This window comes from Uloborus diversus, chromosome 1, assembly GCF_026930045.1.
Source record: "Uloborus diversus isolate 005 chromosome 1, Udiv.v.3.1, whole genome shotgun sequence".
Lineage (NCBI taxonomy): Eukaryota > Metazoa > Arthropoda > Arachnida > Araneae > Uloboridae > Uloborus > Uloborus diversus.
The window spans coordinates 16,536,923-16,558,996 of record NC_072731.1 but is presented as its reverse complement, the minus strand read 5'-3'; the positions used below and the strand labels follow the sequence as shown (position 1 = coordinate 16,558,996).

Sequence of the window (22,074 nt, the reverse complement as noted above, 5' to 3'; positions counted from 1 at the left end):
CTAGTTTTAAGTCAAAATGGCACAAATATTTATTTAAGAAATTTTAAATGTTTCTAAAAATGTTTTTCTCATGATTTTTACTTTGCTTCCTAAATAAAGGGTTAAGTTTTTTTATAAAAACACATTAAATTAAATAAATGTTTTCATTGAATACCATGAATAGATAAAAAAGTTCAATATTGAAACTAATTTTTAAAGATTCACGAAAAAGCTTGTTGATACAAATGCTAAAATTTAGCTATAGTAACTCATGAGAGATGGACTCATTGAATTATTTATTGTTGAGTTTTGGCAGTAATTCTTCTGAAATATGTAGTTATTTGAATACCATATCTTGAGGTATAAAATCTTTCCTAAACAACGCATACAAATTTCATTTTTGAAAACATTAGCTTTGTGTCAGTGTTCACTCTTCAATTTTTAATAAGAGTGAATTTATCGCACACACACACACACACACACACACACACACACATATATATATATATATAATAATAATAAAAGTGAAAAATATTGAAAAGGCCACACCAAGAGCCCATAGATGCGCAAAGCAGCAAAACTAAAAAGCCAAGTAAATATAAAATTAAGCCAACAGAATTGCAAATACTAAACAAATTATAAATAATTAATGATTCATTAATTATTTATAATTTGTTTAATATTTGCAATTCTGTTGGCTTAATTTTATATATATTATATATATATATATATATATATATATATATATACTAGGGTGGTCCTTATTCGTATGAGAATTTTTTTTTTCGGAATTCAAAAAGTGACGCCCCCTAGTTTTGTGACACTATAATAAAAAGTAATCGGTGCAAAATTTGAACTCGATCGGTCATTAATAACACGTGCGCCTAGGACGTTGAACTTTAACACTTTTGATAATTTTCGCACAAATCTTCGAGATTTTACTTCACACCCCGAAAATCGTTTTTCCTAGGTTTGCAAAATATTTTTATAGCGAGGTAGCACAAAAATTATTTTTTTTAATTACTTCATATCATCTAAAGCTTTTACATTGAATAAGAATGAAATAGTGCTTTAGAAACTTTACCTTAATCGTACGCTTTTCTCAATGTATCTCAATAATCGTGTGCATTTTTCTCCCGATAGTCTTGGGCTGCCTGTAAAGTACTAAATTGCTTTTGTGACTCATATTTGGTAAATTGATTGGGAAAATCTTCGATTAATTGTGCTCCTCTTTCAGTTGTATCATTCACAACTTTCAGCATTTTAACGATATCTCCTCCCTTTAAATAGCTTCCTTCATTCTGCCATGAATCAGGATCAAATAGGAAAAAATCTTTTAGTATTTGTAAATTATCAAACAGTTTTATTGACTTGTGATTGATTCTATAAAGAGGAAGATCTTTACTAAGAAAGCATTCCAAGGCATCTACTGTAATCTGAAATTTTTTATACTGTCATCAGTCACGTCTTTCTTTTCAGCAAGCATTTTTTTGGAGTAGTCTTTTCTTATCTTTAAAGTTAATTCCTTCATTCAACACGGACAAAGCCACTAATTCATTTCCTAAGTCCGTAAGTGTGATTTATGAATTTTCCAATCACTGTTTCTGCTGCATGTTTGTCTTCATTTTGTACACTGCTAGTTTTTAGACACATTATTTTAAAAGGCCTAGACTGGGTTGATGCGAAAAACCATATTTTCATTCAACATTATATGTAAAACAGCATTTACGGGCATTCTCTTCATGTAAGGTCAATTTAAATTGTTTCCTAAATATATAAATATTCAAACAATGAATTCTTTTTGCCGCCCATCTGGCTCAGGTATAAGCTCCAGGTTGCCGAAAACATAATCCTGTATGAGGAACGACTTCACCAAGAAATATTATTACAAGTTATGAGAATTCTCTGCAATCTTTCTCAATTCCGCTTTCTACGAACAATAATATGTTATCAACTTCGCCTTTTAGAATTTAAGTGGCATGTGTACTTGATTGAAATGTTATAAGTTCTGAATGATGCAGATTTTTCCACAAAATTTTGAAGCGCTTAAATAATTGAATATCTGATCTAGAACTAAGAAAGGCAAGAACTTCTTTAAGGACACACTCTGCAGTACGATTTCAAGTGCATGAGGATGGCAATCCAAATGTAATATATCACCGTTCAGCGTTTGTTCTCAAAAAAATACATGCACAATTTATACGGCCGGTATTGTTAGCGGTTGTATCAAACACTACAGCTTGAACTGTTATCAATCATGAGCAATAAGATATCATATACAGCTGAAGAAATATCTCAGGAATTTTTAGTAGCTGTTCAACATTGGGACCTGAAGCTAGCACGGTAAGCCTATCGGATTTTTTTCCCCCAGTTACATCTTGATGTAGCTTTGTATCCCAGTGAATAACTAAAAAATTTAAATTTAAATTCATTATCTCTCTCTCTCTCTCTCTCTCTATATATATATATATATATGTTATATATATATATGTATATATATATATATATATATATATATATATATATATATATATATATATATATATATATATATATATATACTATATATATATATATGTATGTATATATATATATATATATATATATATATATATATATATATGGTATATATATTATTATTTAAAGGGAAGAGAGATCGTTAAAATACTGAAAATTGTGAATGATACAACTGAAAGAGGAGCCCAATTAATCGAAGAATTTCACAACTAATTTACCAAATATGAGTTCACAAAGCAATTTTTTTTACAGACCGTCCAAGACTATTGAAAAAAAAATACACACTCGAGATACATTGAGAAAAGCGTACGATTAAGGAAGTTTCTAAAGCATTATTTCATTCTTATTCAACGTAAAATCTTTAGATGATATAAAATAAAAAAGATTAATTTTAGTGCCACCTCACTGTAAAAAATATTTTGCAAACCTAGGTGAAACGATGCACTGGGTCTGAAGTAAAAATCGAAGATTTGTGGAAAATTATCAAAAATGTTAAAGTTCAACGGCCTAGGGGCACGTGTTATTATTGACCGGTCGAGTTCAAATTTTGCACACGTTACTTTTTATTATAGTGTCACAAAACTAGGGGGCGTCACTTGTTGAATTCCGAAATTTTTTTTCCCATATAAATAAGGACCACCCTATATATATATATATATATATATATATATATATATATATATATATATATATATATATATATATATATATATATATATATATATATATATATATATATGATAAAGGTGTAAATTAAAGGTAATACAATTTCTATAACTATATAGCTTCTCATTATTTGGGGTTTCTTCAATCATGAGTGTTACTACCTTCTCATAAATGTTACCTGTTAAAAGTATTTCATGAGATTTATAGACAAATTCTTCGCTGGAATAAATTCTATCGGTATTTTTGGAAATTTAATTAGGTCTCTTGTTTGCTTAACAAAAAATACCTTACTGCCTAATTGTATATTTATATACAAAAAATAAAAATTAAAAAAAAAATAAATAAATGGGTAACACTGATGAGAGATGATTAAAGTACTTTTCACATTGAATTGTACATTTCAATATACAACATATAAGGAATAAATGTACCTTATTTTAGACTTACACATTCTAAGGAGAAACAAATATGGCTACCCAAACACTGCTGCTAACTACGATAAAGAAAATACTTTGCACGTAAAAAAATATTTAATGCCTTGAGGTAACACTCAGTAGTTACACATAAGGACACAAACTGCACTGAAATTTTAAAATGTTAGATGAGCAGTTCAGTAGAATATTTCAGTTGTGTGTAACTAATAAATATTACTTTCTTCTTCCGTTCCCCAAAAGTAAATATGTTGCTTGAAAGGATACAGAAACGATTTTGGAAATGTGAATTTTCTAGTCAGGACAAGGACGTTTCCGTTATTAGCTAACTAAAGTAACGGAAAAGGTTTATTAATCCACGATTATAAAAAAAAAAGCACTGAGTTCAATGAATTAAGTGTAAAACAACGCCTTACTACATGCTTTTGCAATGCCAAAAAAATAGTTCTATCCACATGTTAATAGAACTGGAAAATCACTTTATTTTTGACTTTTAGATTACAAACAAATTTCGTCATCATAAGAAACATAATTAATGTTGATTTAAGGTAGGCAATTTTAAATAAATTAATGTTAAATCACACATCTTGACGTTAAAAACGTATTTTAGACAAATACAAATTTGGAATGTTACATGGAAAAAAATATTGAAATTATTGCTGATTCATCAGTTTGCACGGAGTTTTGATTTTACAAATAATAACTGTTTTCACATAAAAAGGAACATCAACCCGATGATTCAAAGGGACCATAAAAAATGGAGCACTTCAATACAGTCGCAATATCCGATTGTGATGGCCAAACATATTTGTTTTTTATTGTTTCTTTTAAAAATTCAGTAATAGATTCTGGAGGATTCAAATCAATTGTAGAAACCATATAATAGTGTTGCTGCAAAAGTATCAGAAATCAAACTTGTACACATTGCACGACGCATTGGGGACTATAAGCCCATGTGCCAATTACTGGGGAATAGCAAACCTGAAGCACCAATAAATAGCATTCATCATTTCTTCAAAAAGCCAAAAAGAAACAAAAAATTTACTTCTACCCACTTAAAGTAACATCTTTCAACGTAACAAAGCTTTTGATAACCAAAATTTAAGACATATTTTTAGTCAGATTTTAATAGATTGATGTGCATGAAGAAGCTTTTGCAACAAAAATGGCTGATTTAACACAAGCCACAATTGTTTCTCTTTCCTATGCAATGCTACCCCTTTGTAATATGAATTGAAGTTATAATATTTAAAGTAAATATACACTCAGTTGGTATCTAGCCTTTTAAAAAGATTGGATATGAATCTTGTTTTAGGACATTTTTGTTGGAAGTGCCAATCACTGGTAGCCTGCCAATTACTGGGGTCGTTACCCTGTCTCCAATTATTTCGTTATTTAAGTCAACAATGTGGTTGTTTCCAACATTCATTCATTTCATTAGCGATGAAATGCCCTTAGCGCACAGCGCAAATTATCATTGCCTGGTAACGCGGATGACAGCAAAGAGTAAACATTTAGCTCGGCAATGTAGTAGCTAGTCAAAGTACATCACTTGTGAGACCACACCTTGTTTCAAAAATGGAAAATTTAATAAAATTACATAAAAAATAACTGTTGGGAAAATAAAAGTTTTTTCTGGCTCCATATTATTTATTTCGCTTATTTTATCAATTTCAGTGACTAAAAATAGTACTTTTCACTGAAGTACTTTCACTATATAACTCCCATAACTAAAAAAATGCAGTTTTTTAAGCACAATATGAAGTACATTTCCTTTCATAAACAAAGCATTAGTAAATGTAACCAGAAAATAAATCGTTCTGTGCAATTGGGTTGTTTCCGAAATTTTAAAAGTATTTCTTATCTGAAAAAGGAATCATAAGAAAACTTGTCTTGTCACTCATACTACTTACGACCATCATCAGTCATCCAAGTGTGACAATGTGAGATACAAAAATAATTTGCAACGCAAACCACTCGGGAAACTGACCCTGAGTAGTATATATTATTGCTAAATTACTAGGATGTGCTATGATACAAGTATATTCTAGCTACATTTTTAAAGGTAACTTGGTGTTTATCGGCACGAAACTAATTAGATCAATCAGTGCAAATGATAATATGCAATCTTCTTTATAAATAAACACCAACAGTGAGAAGACAATAGATCAAAGTTAAAGTTAGAAATGCAAAAAGATATGAAATGATTATAAAGAGTCGAAGAATGGACGTGCAATAAATACCAATACTACAAATCAAAATAGGAAAAGAAAACCAATAAATCTACAGGTTATGAATAATTGATGTATTAAGAATAACCACATCTTCACAGACCAAGCACAAAATATGAAAACAAGGCAAAAATATCACTAAAAATAAGTAGAAATGTAATGATTCATTGCTAGTTTCATACCGTAGCAGAGCATTGTAGCAGACAAGCTGGTTTCGTTTTTATCCTAATTATAGCGTCACCTGTAGTTACTTTCCGTTCCCAATAGTTTTTGCGTGAAAAGATGTCTCAATATGATCTTTTGATTGCTACATATTTATTTATTTATTCATTTTTTGGCAACATTTTTTAATATTACACTATTTGTGTGGTTCTCTGGTTGGATTGAAATTAGGGTTTCCAATCCCGCAATCCCGAACCCCGCTGGATCCCACATATTTAGCAGGATTAATCCCTTTTCGATTACCCAAAGATTTTGCATGCAAACGCTTCACAGTTTTTGCCGTCCATAAAACGAATATTTTTACTAGTATCATCTGAATTTTTAATCACCTTCCTGTCTACCTGGAAGGAGAGTAAGAGAGACTTTAAGTCTCATATGATGAACTGTAGATTTACCATTCAAGAAAACAACAAAAATAGAGTAAATTTTTCTGAGAATGTTTTGGTGCGCATTCGAGGTTTCCGTGTTCATACGTTCAGCAATTGCGAAAAATGCGTAAAAATTATAAGTCTTTTCGAAAACTATCACTAAATATTTAAGTCCAGAAAATTAGGCTTTAGAAGAAATTCAGAAAGAGTATTACTCTGCGAAATCCACTGGGGTAGCCTGAATGTAATGTTGGAACGCTTCTGTAAACTTAAGGAACGTACTCAAAGCCTTTAACTTACTAAAAGTGCACAATATTTTTTTTCCGAAGAAGAAAGCAATGAAAAACCTGACATTTTTCATTTTTGCTCTCTAACCTGCAGGAAGAGAATGTCGATGTCCTTGTCACCGTGTAGCTAATAATGTAAATGTGGGTGGTACCTTGAAAGAGTTATGTTGAATTAATTAGCTGCACAACCTTCAATATTCGGCACGACTCTAAAAGAGGTGAGAGAAACTTGGATGAAACACTGGATGACTCGCATGACAGTGTAGTACGTTAAGCTGCTCAAGTGTTTAATAGTATCTCTAAAGCGAGATGTAAAATTAGCGAAATTATTCAAACACTTTTATTGAGACTGCGCCCCAGTTAGCGTCTCCCCCCCCTGCTGTAGCGAATCATATGCACTGATGTAATAACCAATGTTAATAAAGCAATAAGGCTAGGTGAATTGAATAGAGTAATACACAAATCAAACAGACATCTTTTTTGTTCGAAGTTTGAAGTTCAGCAGCAAAAACTCTTGTCAGTCATAAGAAAAAAAAATCTATTTTAGAAGGTTCTAAAGTTTATGGGGATCTTTTGCTAAATGTCCACAATTATTTAATCTCAGTAAAACCAATTGCAGCGGAGCCACATCACGTGTTTTCATGAAGCCCATTATTTTTTGCGCGAAAATCTTTTTCCATGCCATACGAGTGATGCTTTGTTAAGACGTATTGGATTTTTTAAAAGTACTACACTCTTGCGAACCGAACGATACAGTCGCTAATTGAGATGTGACTTTTCTGGTGCACGGAATTTGAGATAAAGACCAATTCATGTAACAATAGCAGTCCTTTCGAAAAAGCACAACCTTTTCTTTTTGACATAAAAATTCAACTTTTTGAAGGATTAAGTTAATCAGGCTGGATTGGCTCCTTAGAATCCCGAAATTCCGCGGGACATAGATTTTGAGTTTCCAATTGCGCGGGATTGGAAACCCTAATTGAAATCAAGACTGATTGATTAAAAACCATTGATTGCGTGTAGATAAATTTAGTGGGATTAAAATAAATTTAAAAAAAAACTGTAGCATACCGCATCTCCTATCATGTCTGAACATATCTTGAAAGTATTTTCTTCACCTGAAACGAAGATTAAAATTCACTTCATGTATTTTGCCTTGATGCTATAGCAATCAGAAAACTACGTTTTAAAAACATTTCATACCAAACACATGCCTTTTTTTAAAAAGAGCTTAAGAGTGCCAACACTTTTTTATTCTTTATGAAATACTTAAATTCTTGCAGTTAAAATTCTTACCAGAATGCTGGTGACTCTCTCCAAATAATCCAAATCAGAGTTAAAGAAAATATTTAATTAACTTTTTTAAAAACACATGATTTATTTTTTTATAACTTAAGCCGGGCGTTGAAGACGGCTAGTCTTCCATATTAAAAACTGAGTACATTGGATGTATTTATGTATGTACGTATATCACTGCTACTCCTGGTGATCAAAAGAAAACTGAGCGTCGAACCACGTATCAATAGATTCGTAATTTTCTTGGATACATGTTTAGCTATGTGGCATAACTGTGCGACTTAAATTAGACGAGACATAAAGTTAAAAACGATTAAAAACCTAACATTTCTCGTTTCTTTTCTTCTTTCGAAACACTTTTCCCAATAATTTTCCCCGTCATTCTGGCAAGGGGCTAAGCGGAACTGACTTGCAGACTGGTTATTTTTTCTCAAGGTTACGCACGTTATTCTGCGTTCGTAATTTCTCTCTTTTTTTCTGAATAAAACAGAAGATCTGCACCGTGGAAAAAAAACAGTTGATTAATTAATATACCGACGCAGGCAATGTGTTTTTTGATGCGGCAATTTTTTCATCTTTTCCTTTGCAGGAATGTAATTTACGTACAGAAAACATCGTTTAAATTTCTTTCGCTTAGCGAAGACAAAGGAAGTAAAGCGCCAAAGTACCTAGAACACAATCGCAAGAACACAGTTGTACACCAACCCACCGGAGGGGGATTGAGCGAGAGACCGATTGGCTGGCTCCGAAGGTGGTTAGTTTAAGTTATAAAAATCACCAAAATAACTCCTAAACATTACATTATACCAAGTGTCTTAAATTTATTTTAAGAACAATAATAAACTAATGAGATACAGGCTTCGGACATTAATTTGGCCTATTAGGGGAGAATCATCCATGCAAAAAGTTTAAATTATTTTAACAGTATTAAACGAAATCTTACTGTCTAAAATTAAACGAGCTTTTTTTCCCGACTAACACCAATATTGTTCTATTATGTCAATACTGCGAGGCATTGAAGATAATACTGACATTACTACTGCTGATTCTTTTACAAATTGCACTACTAAATCCAAATATGATTCACGTTTTTTCCCTATCACTCATTTTCCCCATCCTTTTCACCTGGAGGCGCGACCCTCTTTTTTTCCCTTTTCGCTATTTTTATGGCAATAATTTTGTTTTGGAGGAGGAGGAGAGCATTTCTTTACCGTTTTATTCCCTCTGAAAGGCTACAAAGCTGTAAGGTTAAACTACACCGGGAGTTCCGTTTTAACCTGCAAGACCTTTATTTTCGCAACCGTTAGTTCTAGATATATACTTCCAATTGCGAAAATGTTCAAAATCAGATGCAGAGTTAAGACATTGAAAGTTTTGAAGTAAAAATAAAAATAAGTCAAAAAATACAAAATCTAACTTTTTATACGGGCCCCATGTTCCCTAACTTATATTCAGGGAAATAATCTCCATTAAAAAACAATTCCAACACAAAAAGTTTGAAATTAGTACGACCAATATTCACCGAGGTATGAAACGTAGCGTTTTGTGACTAATACCACTTTTCACTCGCCGTCAATAACTCCTTTTTGAGGGAAAATATAGCAGTAAACATGTGTTTAAAATTATAGGTGTGCATAGAGTGTGGTTTTCAAATTGTTCGAGGTTTTTTAGTGTGTTTTTGCGTATCACGGCTTAACATTTTCCTTTATTTTTGACTAGCGTTGAAAAATATCAATACCGCTTTTCTTACTTTAACGACCTATCATTCTTCTGAAAATGCGATAAGTTCTAATCTCTTCCGTATGGTCCCTTAAAACTTTGAGCTAGAATATCTTGAATTTTGGTCGCACAAGTGTCAAATTTCTTGTGTCAGTAATATTTTTCAGTATAAATTATTTCTCTAAATGTTAGTTAAGGAACCTAACGCTCGTATAAAATGTTAAATTTTGTATTTTTTGTGCTCATTTTCATTTTTGCTTCAAACGTTCAATATCTTAACTCAACATCTGATTTTGAACATTTTTGCAATTAGAAGCATACCTCTAGGACTAACGGCTGCGAAAATAAAGGTCTTGCAGGTTGAAACGGAACACCCTGTATACAGTAGAACTTCGATAACTCGACACGCGGATAACTCGACTTACCTGGTAACTCAACATTTATTTTTCTTATGGTTGGCCCAATGCTAATATCAATGGGCGAAAACCTCCCTATATTGACACACAAAATCAGAAACCCCTATAAATTGACATCCAATTTCTTTTCTAGTCCAATTTTTGCTATCAACATTCTTTCATTCATATTGACCGCTTCTTAGAATTTTACGCTGGTCAGTGAATCGTTTTCTGGAATGCGCTTTCAGAGAAATCCATCCTTTATCCAGGGTAGTCAGCCTCCGCACTCTGTTCTGTTAGTGCAGTTTTAAAAGGCTAGGAAAGGGTAGGACAATTGCACCCATGGTTCCAGAGGCGCAGCGAAGGGGATGTTTTGGGGGTTGAAACATCCCTCCAGATCCTTTGTGTTCAACATAAATGCAAATTCTAATACAGTAGTTTATGCATATGAAAGGGCTGATTTGATTAAAAAAAACCTTTTCAGGAGATATTTCCGATCAAAAAATCTTTTTCAAAAGGTATTTTTCATCAAAAAAAACCGTATTTTTCGTCAAAAAAACCCTCCATTTTTCACCAAAAAACCCCCTCCAGAAGGTATTTCTGGCTGCGCTAGTGCATGGTAAATTTTTCATTATCATGGTTTATGGAAGTCAAGTCCTCTAAAGAAAAAAGGCACCATGACATATTTTGTACATGCTGCTCGCATATTTTGCGCCGGACATTTTATCTTTAACAGATCTGACTGATCAGAAGCTTTTTCACCTTTTTAAAAAAATTGTGGATTTGTTCCTCACGAGGCATTCAAATAATATTACTGATTTTACTGTGTACTTTAAAAAAAGAAAATGAAAAGAAAATTTATTTACCGAAATTTTTATAATGTAAAAGTTATCATTAGTAAATAGGTGATACAGAAACTTTTTAGGATTTAAAACAATGGAACTTCAGTAAATTGACATCTACTTGAGTCGAAATGTTTTCATGTTCCCTTGGGGTGTCGAGTTATCGAGGTTCCACTGCATATTCGTTTTCTTTTTTTTTTTCTTTCTTTCTCTTCCTTTTTTTGCAGCGCAGTGTAATTTTTTCAAAAAGAATATTTGTTTTAATTTTAGATGAATCTGTTTTTCGATTTAATTTTGGATTAAGACAAATACAATTATTACACATATTATATACATACATATTATTAAGGGTGTTCCGTTTTAACCTGCAAAAACCTCTATTTTCGCAACTGTTGGTCCTAGATGCATTGTTCCACTTGCAAAAATTTTCACAATCAGATGCAGAGTTAAGATATTGGAAGTTTGAAGCGAAAATAAAAATGAGTTTAACTTTTTATACAAGCCCCAGGTCCCCTAACTTATATTTAGGGAAATAATTTCCATTGAAAAATATTGCTAACACATAGAACTTGACATTTGTGCGACCAAAATTCAAAGAGATATTCGAATTCAATGTTTTAAGGGACCATACAGAAGATGAGCTTGGAACTTATAGCCCTTTCAGAGGAATGACAGATTGTCAAAGTATTAAAAAAAAAAGTATTTTTATTTTTCATCGCTATTCAAAAATAAATGCAAATGGTATGCCATGATACGCAAAAACACAGTACAAAACAGTGAAAACTTTGTAAAAGCACACTTTAAGCACACATATAATTTGAAACCCTTGTTAACCGCTATATTGTCCCTTCCTCTCTTCATAAAAAAGGTGTTCTTGACGGCGAGTGTAAAATGGTGTAAGTCACAAAACGCTGCGTTCCACATATCGGTGAATATTGGTCGTACTAATGTCAAACTTTTTGTGTTGGCATTATTTTTCAATGGAGATTATTTCCTTAAGCATAAGTTAGGGGACCTAGGGCGCGTATAAAAAGTTAAATTTTGTATTTTTTGACTCATTTTTATTTTTGCTTCAAACTTTCAACATCTTTACCCTGCATCTGACTTTAAACATTTCTGCAACTGGAAGTATGCATCTAGGACTAACGGTTGCGAAAATAGAAGTTTTTTGCAGGTTAAAACGGAACACCCTGTATAAATGCAATAGTTTACATTATAAATCATTGTCAATGAACTCTTTATGGTAGAATCCATGTCAATTTAGCCAGGTCACTACCTCGATAGTCTAGGAGTTTTTGAATGCAACATATCTTAAAACTCATGAGAAAGTAAGATCAGGGTTTTTGTGTTCTCTAAAAAAAATTCCTGGACCGAGATACAGGCCGCCAAAGACGGTGTTCCGAGCATTATTTCTCACTTGCTGTTTTTGATAAATCTTTAAGGTTCTTTACTTCAGAAGAGGAAGAGCATATTTTATTGAGTTTTTTTTATTTAAAGGATTTTCGCTGTTTAAAAAGGTATGCATTATTTTAAAATATGTTTTTCAGTTTTTTTCTCAGTCTTCTAAAAAAAAAAAAAAATAATAATTTTCTTCCTCAAAAATGCCAATTTCAAAAATTTACTTTTTTTTTACTGTTGATTAGTACGACTAAGCATTGCATTTCCTGATAATTAGAGCACCCACTTTTTCGTTTATCCGTTTTTAGATACATTTGGAAAAATGAGAGTTTTTTGGAAGTCTATATGTAAAGGAGGACAAAAATTCAAAATTTTACTTAGTAGCGAGTGAGCAAAACGCAGTTTAAATTTAGTTATATAACCCTATTTTCATTTCCATTTGCCGCCTAATTGAGAAAATTAATTTTTTATGAATACAAAGAACGCAGTCTCTATTCGATTTGTTGGAACGTAATCGTTTTTCGCAAGCAATCTTTAAGCGTAGTGCCAAAAGATTCGTTTAGCTCAATGTCATCTTGTCTTCACTAAAATCAATATCTTAGATAATGTAATGACTCAAAATGACAATTCCGCTATGTAACTAAGTTAAAGTGTTTTCTGGCCACTTGCTGCGAAATAAAATTTTGAATTTTTAAGTCTATTCCTTTACATACAGAGTTCCTGTAAAACCCTCAATTTTTAAAAAACCTCTAAAACCCATTAAACGAAAACGTGAAAGTCTTTCTTTTTCAGGGACTGCAGTGCTCATTGGTACTTATCAACGGTATTTTTTTTTTGAAACGGACATTTTGTCTACTTTTTCAAAAGACTGGAAAAACAAACAAACACATATTTCAAAATGTTGCGTATCGTTTTAAACAGAAACAAAATTACCTTTTATATGAAATAAACCGGAACAACATACATTGTATCGTTCCTGAGATGAAGAATTTTAAAGATTTTGTTGAAAATCGCTTGAGAAATGATGCCCGAGTGGTGGATATTGATGAATGATCTTTGGTGGCCTGTATGTCGGCCCAGGAATTTGCTATGTTCAAAAAATTAAAATGCCCTGGCCGAGTGACATAGATTCTGCCTTATAAAATTTAGGAAATAAAATACTTGCACGACACTTAAATGAAGTTCCTACGAATCAATGGTTTAATAAAGATATTGATTTCAACATTGAGTAAAGAGTTCTTACCACAATCGCAGACTTGTCTTTTGATACATTTAAATAATGGCAATTCGCTTAAGACTGGATCCATCTCGAAAATACTTTTTCCGTCTGCAAGATAAAAGGAAACATGTTTTAAAACAGCAAAACTCTCAAAAACGTGATTCCCAGAATCAAATGAGATAGCGGAGAATTCCAATTATCCGAACTCCGATTATACCAATCGCTTTCAAAATTCTACATAGAAAAAAAATTGAGACGAAAACGTACTGGTGTTCGCAAAATAATGATTCCGTCTGAATGCTTTTCTTTCCACGAAGCTAGTCAAACAGTTTACTTTGATCGAGACATTCCCAAAGCAATGACTTTTAGAGTGTACGGTATTGTTCGTTTTTCAAGAAAAGGCACTTCGCCACGCCTCCTCGAACGCAGAGTTCCATTTTATGCAGGGGTGATCGGTACACAATTCACGCGGAGACAACCAGACAGCTTTAATTTGGGTGTTCATTTTAATGTGCAAAAAGTGTTAGTTTCCTTTACATCACTTGCTTCACTTGTCTGTTGTCATTTTAGTTATTCTTACATTTTTAAAACTGCTGCTTTTACAAAATGCTATGATCCGAATATACCATCTGCCGAAAACAGCGAAATAGAATCATCGGATATCACGTGACGAGGCAGGAGTCAAGTGTCTTCTTGTGAAAAACGGACAATACGCGCATGGTTAATTATGAATGCAATGCGTATGATTTTATTGTTTCGCGACGATCGATGGCAGCGCGGTAAAACAAGGTGGAAATGTGGTGGGTGATCTGTTCTTTGAACGCAGCTGGTCGTCAGGTTGCTGTGAGGAGTGTGAACGGAAAGACGTGCTTCTGCGTGGCGTGTGTGTTCGACTGTTGTAACACCGCGCGCGGTGGAGCGTTCGCTTGAGCAACGATACGCCATAAAGTTTTGCATGAAGCTTCGAAAGAATACAACCGAAACATTCCAGATGCTTCAAGAGGCCGATTTAAGAGGACGATTGCATTTCAAGTCGTTCGATTAGAATTGGGAGGAGTTCGCCGACGAATCCCGTTCTGGACGCCCAACAACGGCCGGAACAGACGAGAACGTGGATCGTGTGCACGAAGTTTTGTGCTCCGACCGTCGATCGAGCATCCAGCAACCCTTGCTGACACATTACACTGTCCCAATTCGCGGTACAGGAAATAGTGATCAAGGATCTGCAAATGCGCAAAAGTCTGCGCGAAGATTGTGCCAAAAGTGTTGACGGAAAATCGACTTCCTGGCCCGGATGAACACCCCGTTGATCCCCCAACCGCAACCCCTTTTCAGTCCCGACTTGGCTCTATGTGACTTTTTTTTCTGTTTCCCATACTCAAGAGAGTGCTGAAAGGAAAATATTTGGATACCGTGGGAAACATCCAAATCCATCTTACAACGTTTCTGAGAGACATTCCTGTCGAGGAGTTCCAGGGTGCCTTTGAGGCGTGGCAAACACGTCTCCGCATGTATGCTGATGCAGGAGAACGGTATTTTGAAGAATATTAAACATTTGTGCAAGTACGATCAATAAATCGATTTTTCTCAGAAAAAAATGCGCATTGCTTTATAATGAACCGTGTACATACTGTACTAATGCACGCAACAAATGTTTAATGGTTCCCGAGTCAAAAGTTTTTCCTTTTTCTTGTATTTTTTTTCCGCAAGAAAAGGAAGAAGGAAAAAAAAGGGGGGGGGGCACCGATCTGCAAAAATAATTCACAGGTTTTTAACGGTTCGTAAACACACAAAAGAGAGAGAGAGAGAGAGAGAAAAGAGAAAAAGTTACAGGTCCGCAATTTTTTTTTTTTTTTTTGAAAAGTTTTTTTCTGATCCGTTAGTTAAAAAGGGTTGAAAAATGCCGGTTTAGAGTTCGATACTTACATATAGTACAGCACTTGTAAGTACGCTTAACATGTAAAAGTCTTGCTTTTTCAAAAGCTTTTTCTTTAAAAAAATACTTTATTTTCTCCCATTTTTAGCATTCATAAAAGTTATTGATGAAAAAAGAAAGCTTTTTTGGAGAAAATCCAATTATCTGAATTTTTGATTATCTGAATGAGTCCGGTCCTTATTGATTGGGTAAATTGGAGTTCTATTGCATTCCCATTTTTAGCAAAGCTTTATTCTTAAGAATCATTTTTTTAAAGCTGAACACTTTTGATAGTTGATGTCTTCAATTTTCGTAAAAATTTTCAGGATGTGTTAGTGATACTATGATAAAAAAAAGTAGTTTCTTTTGTTTAAAAACTGATTTTTGTTTCACCTCGAATAGAGGTCAAAGTTTAAGGTCATGAAAAAAAAAAAGAGCTAAGTATATGATTGCTTTGCTTCAAAAGCTATGAGTGAATCAAGCCAATTCTTTTGAATGTGGATACTACTTGATACTAAGTACATGCTAGCATAAATATTTTAGTGCCTCACTCATGGTTTTGAGGGCAAAGGTCAATTGAAACTGCTGCATTTTTTAAACTTTTTTAATCACGCGGTCTCAAAGTTGATAATTTGAAACGAAAAGATTCAAAGTTTTAGGCCAATTATTCTAAAACGCCTGTCAATAACTTTGAGCAAGACCTTTAATTATGCTCTGCGTGGTGTAGTTTTAGACTCATGTCAGAAAACTATGAGATCTAATCATCTTACTTAATTAAACGTTCTCAAAAATAATGATTTCAGTGTAAAAGAGCGTTTTTCCACTAGTTTATATGCATACTACTCAAAATCTTATAAGCTCAAACTTACACAAATACCCGAACGAATCAACAGCCAAATTTACTTTATACTCCCAAAATTTCATGCTTTCAGTGTAATAAAATTCTCTGCAACCTTTATCACAACATTGCAATTCGTCTCACAAAGCTGATTCACCATTTTGAGCAATATTTTTCGGAGATCCTAGACCCTAAGGATTTGGATCTTGGAAGCTAAAAGTTTTCAACAGGTTAGTTTCAAGGGGTTAACAAGTTTTCAACAGGTTAAGAAAAGTAGAGAAAAATACATGAGCCGCAGAAATATTTTTGTAGCAGAAGAAAGGATAAAAGAAAAAGAGATGGATTTAAAGAATTGTAATGAAGAGTCACACCATTACACTAGTAGTTAAAAGCTCAAAGGTAACAATGGAAGTAAAACAAAACTTTAACTACAGATTTATTGTATTTCAATAAATAACACTATAAGGATGGAAATCTAAAACATTACTATCCTAAAACATTACTTTCAAATGTTTTTGGAAAAGAAAAACTGTAGGAAGTTTTCTCACACATTTTTTTTTCGAAAATAAATAAAAATAGGACCGCAGCCATGGAGGGCCCAGAGAAGCGGTTCTTGAGCTCAATCCTTTCCTTGGTGGCGCCAATCGTGGCTAGAAATTACAGTTTTGGAACTTCAGTTTTGAAATATTGCTGCGGTTGAGTACTTAAACCCCACCCCTTCCTCTGAAGTTACCATTGATGGCATGCAATCGCGTTTTTAAGATCACAATTTAGGAAACATTCCGGGACAAACTCTTCACATAGCCCGCTCTGCGCAGAACTTCCAAAAATCGTCTAAAATTACATTTTTGGAACTTCAGTTTCAAAAAACTGGCATAGAAGAGTCCCCGAACTCCTTTTCGTCCAATGCCTACCAAAAGATGGCCTACAATCGCGATTATAAGCCTTCAATTGAAAAACAAAAATCCGGGAAGCGACACTAAATTCCACTTTTCAACATCATTAAAGTTCTTCTAAAATTATTTTAGGAGTGCAACACACCTCTGGCGACCGTCTAAAATTGTGTTTTCAAGCTTCTATTTTTAAAGATTACGACGTGAGAGTCATATTGAACCGAATCCCTTCCTTTAACGTTGCCAAGATAGCTTACAATCGCGTTTTTAAGACTTCTATTTTGAAAAACTTCCTACGAAGTTACCTCAACTAGTATCATTGAAGATGCTCTAAAACTGCGTTTTTAGAATTTCAATTTCCGAAAATTGCTCCGGACTAGTCCCTGAACTCTATGCTTCTGTTTTTGCTACCAAAGCTGGGGCCTCAATTTCGGAGGATTTTAGGGGGACGGACAACCTCTGAACCTCTCCCGCCACCAACATCATTGAAGGTCTTCTTAACCTTGTTTTTAGGTCTTTAAAATTTTTTTAATTTCTGTGGAAGGGTCCCTTAACCGTCTCCCCCTTAATATCCTCAAATATCGCCTAAAATTGTACATTTGGAATTTTCTTATCGAAAAATTATCGCAGAAGAGTGTCTAAACCCTATCCCTTCCCCTAACGCTTCCAATGATGATTTGCAACCGTGTTTGAAAGGCAAACTGGATATTAAATTATAATAATAGTAATAAATCAAATGTTCAAATAATACTTTCACTTATGAATATCTCTTATAACTAATATTCATTACAGCGCAAAAACCAGTTCTATATAACACACTATAACACAACAACTGTAACACCAAGTGCAGAGTTTTTTTAACAGTATACTAAACGTGAATATATTTACTGAGTAAGCTAAATATTGTTAACCATCATTAATAGCGGATAATTATTTTTTGGTTAAATGAGTGACAGTTATCTGAAAGATATAATTGGCTAGAAGTAATAAAACCATTTATGTATTTTTTTTAATGTTTTACATTTTAAGATTCCCTCAATTAAATTTCTTGATATCACCTCCTTTAGCAGCTCACCTCAATAGCTGCGGAGAAATGATTTTCTGAATTAGTTCATGGCAATATATTAGGAGGAAAGTTAAATGAAAAAATTTAAGAAAATGGATTTTTTTTTTCATTTTCCATTCCCGAAAAGATTACATATATAAAAAAAAAACCTACAGTATGCCACGACTTTTCTAAGGAGACGAGTTATAAAACTATAAATAAGGATTTCTGTGAAAAAAAGTAGTCTTTTTAGGCCTTAAAAGCGAGAAAGAAAAACAATGACTTTTTAGGGATTTTATTCACCGTACGGACCATGGAATCGATGTCTCCCATCCTATTCTTATGATTGAGTTTTTGCTGCAGTTTATAATCTTCAATCAAGAGAAAGATTATATGTTAGAACTAGAGGACCCAACAGACGTTGTTCGGGAAGATTTCGATAATTGGGAATCTGGCGATCTTTCTTCATTGGCGTCAATTTTTGGCTGCAATGCCTACACGAAAGGTATTTTTCGTTGCAAATCTTAACAAAGGGAACCGAAACATCTATACACATAGGGTTACTATAAATCAGCAGGGTTACAAAAATAAAATAATTTACGCCACAAATGAGACGACTGAGCCAAATTCCCAATTATCGAAATATCCCCCGTTGTTCTGTTCAAACTTTGTAAATAGAAAAGTTAAAAAAATTCAACAAACAATTAAATGTTTGAACCTTTTTCTTCAGAAAAAAAAAATAGTAAAAACGAAATGTTTTAAATTGCTTGGTGTCAGAATGCGTATATTTATTACAACTTGATTTATCTAATGCCCAATGAGCAACTGTTTTATTAACTACTTTTTCTTGCGTACTTGAAAGATCTTCATCATAGATTGTATGATTTGTTCCTTCAGCCATACTCAAAGGATAAAAATCGTCCTCAGGTATTAAGTGTAAAAAACTAACTACCCATCTAAAATAAACGGCAAATCCCGCTGCAACGCGGGATTTGCAGCTGCAATCCCGCTGCCATATGAAAAAGAATAAAACAATTGAAAGGATATCGTTTAAAAAAATGATAAAGGTAAAAACAGTTCCCTGAATAAGCGAAAACCACCCCCCCCCCTTCCCGATGTAAAATGAACATTCTTCAAGTAACATTACTAAACACTCTTTAAGAACAAAAAACAATTCTTTGCAATTTGAAATATTTCGCCAAATAAACAAAAAATACTATAAATTACATTAACAGTAGTTTTAAAATGTAAACAAATGATCCTGCAACTCTATTGTTTGTGGCCAAAATCGTCAAGTCACTACGTTACTGTAATCCAGCTGATCAGTGAGCGAAACGAACTCCGACCTGTTAACGGTCTGATCTTTTGAACGAAACTTTTAAATCCCGCTCTCTCTATCTGAGCATTTGTCACACTTGCTATCTTTCCTTGCGTACTTGAATAACCTTCATATATTGCCTAATTTGATCTTTCCGCCAAGGATAAAAATCTTTCACTGCACTTATCTTTTGTTGTAATTCATCTTGACTAAAATAAAATTTGTTTGGTCTTTAAATTCCACCATCTTTTCCTTTAATAATGTACTGATTAGTTTTTTTAATCTTTGACATTGGTGCCAAAACTCAGATGGATTTGAGCCGAGAAACAAATGTTGCTAGATACGGTACATTCCGATCATTTGGTTAGTGAAAGAAACCCGATTTCTTCCAGTACTTTACTTTAAAATATTATATCACGGGACTAAAATCGTCGCTTTCAAGAAATGAAGGCTTCACTCTCTCTCTCTCTACGTATTATCTAGTCTCAATTTACATGTCACAGTAGGAAATTTCATTACAAAAAGCAGTGCTGGCTTTCTTATTGTCCTTTGGCAACGGGTTAAATATTTATTTCAGTTCTCGCTCAACAATAGGTTAAAATAAATATTAATAATTTGGGAGATATAACAATCCAATGTTTAAATTAATTAATTAATTAACAATAACGTTTCCGATTCGATCCATCGCGCTTCGAAACCATGCTTGCCACAACTTAATTACACACAAAAAATTTGATCAAAAGCGGTCCAGCCGTTCAAAAGCCTTATGGTGACAAACATCCGCAAAAAAAAAAAAAAATTATATATTAAGATATGCGAGTATTTATTTCTTTAATGTTAAGTTAAAAGGAGTAAGCTAAAATCAGGAAAATATCGAGGTTTTTTATTTTTGTCCGGGAAGAAAAAAAAAGAATTCGAAAATTCGTGCAGAAAATTCTTGAAACTATCATTAAAGTGACTGTTTGATAAGTGTCTGCAATGTTGTGAAAATTTTGGTAGTGATCCGAAACTCGGCACGTTTCCGAAGCGCAAAACTGATGTTGGTTTCGTTGCTGTTCGATTTCGAACACTATGCTGTACTTACTTTTAATTATTTCAGTAAAAAATAGATAAACGCAAGTTACATTTTTTTCTTTTTTCTTTCGAAAAACATCGCCGAAGATGTTTTTTTGGCCGATGGGCCGTTGTTTTAACCAAGTTAGCATCTGCCGCCGATGCCGATGGTTGATTTTTTAACCATCGGCGCCGATGCATCGACCTGGCCAATGCTTGAAATGTGTTGCATCTTTGAAATTTGTTGCATAGCACAGCATGATTTAACATAACACGGTATTATTTATAATTATCATTCAAATAACTGCCAAAAACCAGCAACTCGACCCAACTTACCTGCTTTTAAGACGTGGAGCAGGAAAACGACTGCAACAAGCACAACACTTTTCATTGTCAGCTTGTAACGATTTTATTGTGTGACGGCGTAGGAAGATGTTGATTGATTCTTGTGACTCAAAAAGTTAAAAATCTGTTCTAGAGCCCATCTTGAAATAGCTGAGCGTCAGTATGCCAAAAAGATTTTGAAATCATTTACCGTTTATACAGCTTCCAGGGTTCGTGTGTATCAATTATGCAGTTTTAAGAACAAAATCACGATCCATATTATTGAAAACAATATTTCATCAAAACGTGAAAAACAGCTTTTGGTACTTTAAAAAAAAAACAGCCTCAAGCTGAAAACACGTGTTCTCTGCCGTAACGTGTCATCTGTTTTTCGCTTTTAGAATCTAATTCAATTGGGTATAAATTATCTGGAATAGTGTTAGGATTATTCTCAGACTAGCAGTAAACACACGGCCATGCCCGCTGAGAATTTAATGGAAATTGGTTGATTAAAAACAATCCAAGCCCCCTCCTCCCCCTTTTGATGTGAAATGATCATTTTTCCTCAACTAAAATGCGTACACACCTTTTCGAAAACCCCATTAAAGTCTATTTGGAATTTAAAATTATTCGTCGAACACAGAAAAATATTAATACTAGCTTAAAAACTTAAAATAATCATTCAACTGTACAGTTCTTTACTTAACGCGCCAAACAACTACGCTACCGTAACCCTACCCTTCAGCGAGTGAAGTGATCTTTTTTCTGAAATTTAAGGGGGGTCCGGACACAAAATATCGGATGGGATAAAAGGTATCCTGTGTCGGTCTCCTGGTTCTAAGCTACCTCCCCACGAATTTTCAGCCAAATCGGTTCAGCCGTTCTTAAGTTATTAATAGTGTAACTAACACGACATTCTTTTATATATATATATAGATGAAGGAATGTCTTATGTACTTAACAAAAAAAGGTTAATTAAAAAACCCCACTATGAGTTTTAAAAGAAATAATTATTATTTTCACGCATTACTCTGTGCACTAGTTCAAAAATATGAAACTGAAAAAAAAGAAAGAAAAATGACAAAATTTTAGTGTTTAGAAAAATTAAAGCCATATGC

At 33.4% G+C, this 22,074-nt stretch overlaps 1 protein-coding gene across 1 annotated transcript in view; it reads right to left on the bottom strand.

The window, feature by feature from the left end:
* LOC129228230 (uncharacterized) overlaps window positions 1-21,132 on the bottom strand; it is a 49,500-nt gene extending 28,368 nt beyond the window's left edge. Inside the window, exons 1-3 of the mRNA XM_054862899.1 lie at window positions 20,969-21,132; window positions 13,595-13,678; window positions 7,773-7,819 (exon numbers count right to left, since the gene is read on the bottom strand). Coding sequence (XP_054718874.1) covers window positions 7,773-7,819; window positions 13,595-13,678; window positions 20,969-21,023 — 186 coding nt within the window. The 5' untranslated portion in view covers window positions 21,024-21,132. The remainder of the gene's footprint in view (window positions 1-7,772; window positions 7,820-13,594; window positions 13,679-20,968) is intronic.
* Window positions 21,133-22,074: the final 942 nt, after the last annotated feature.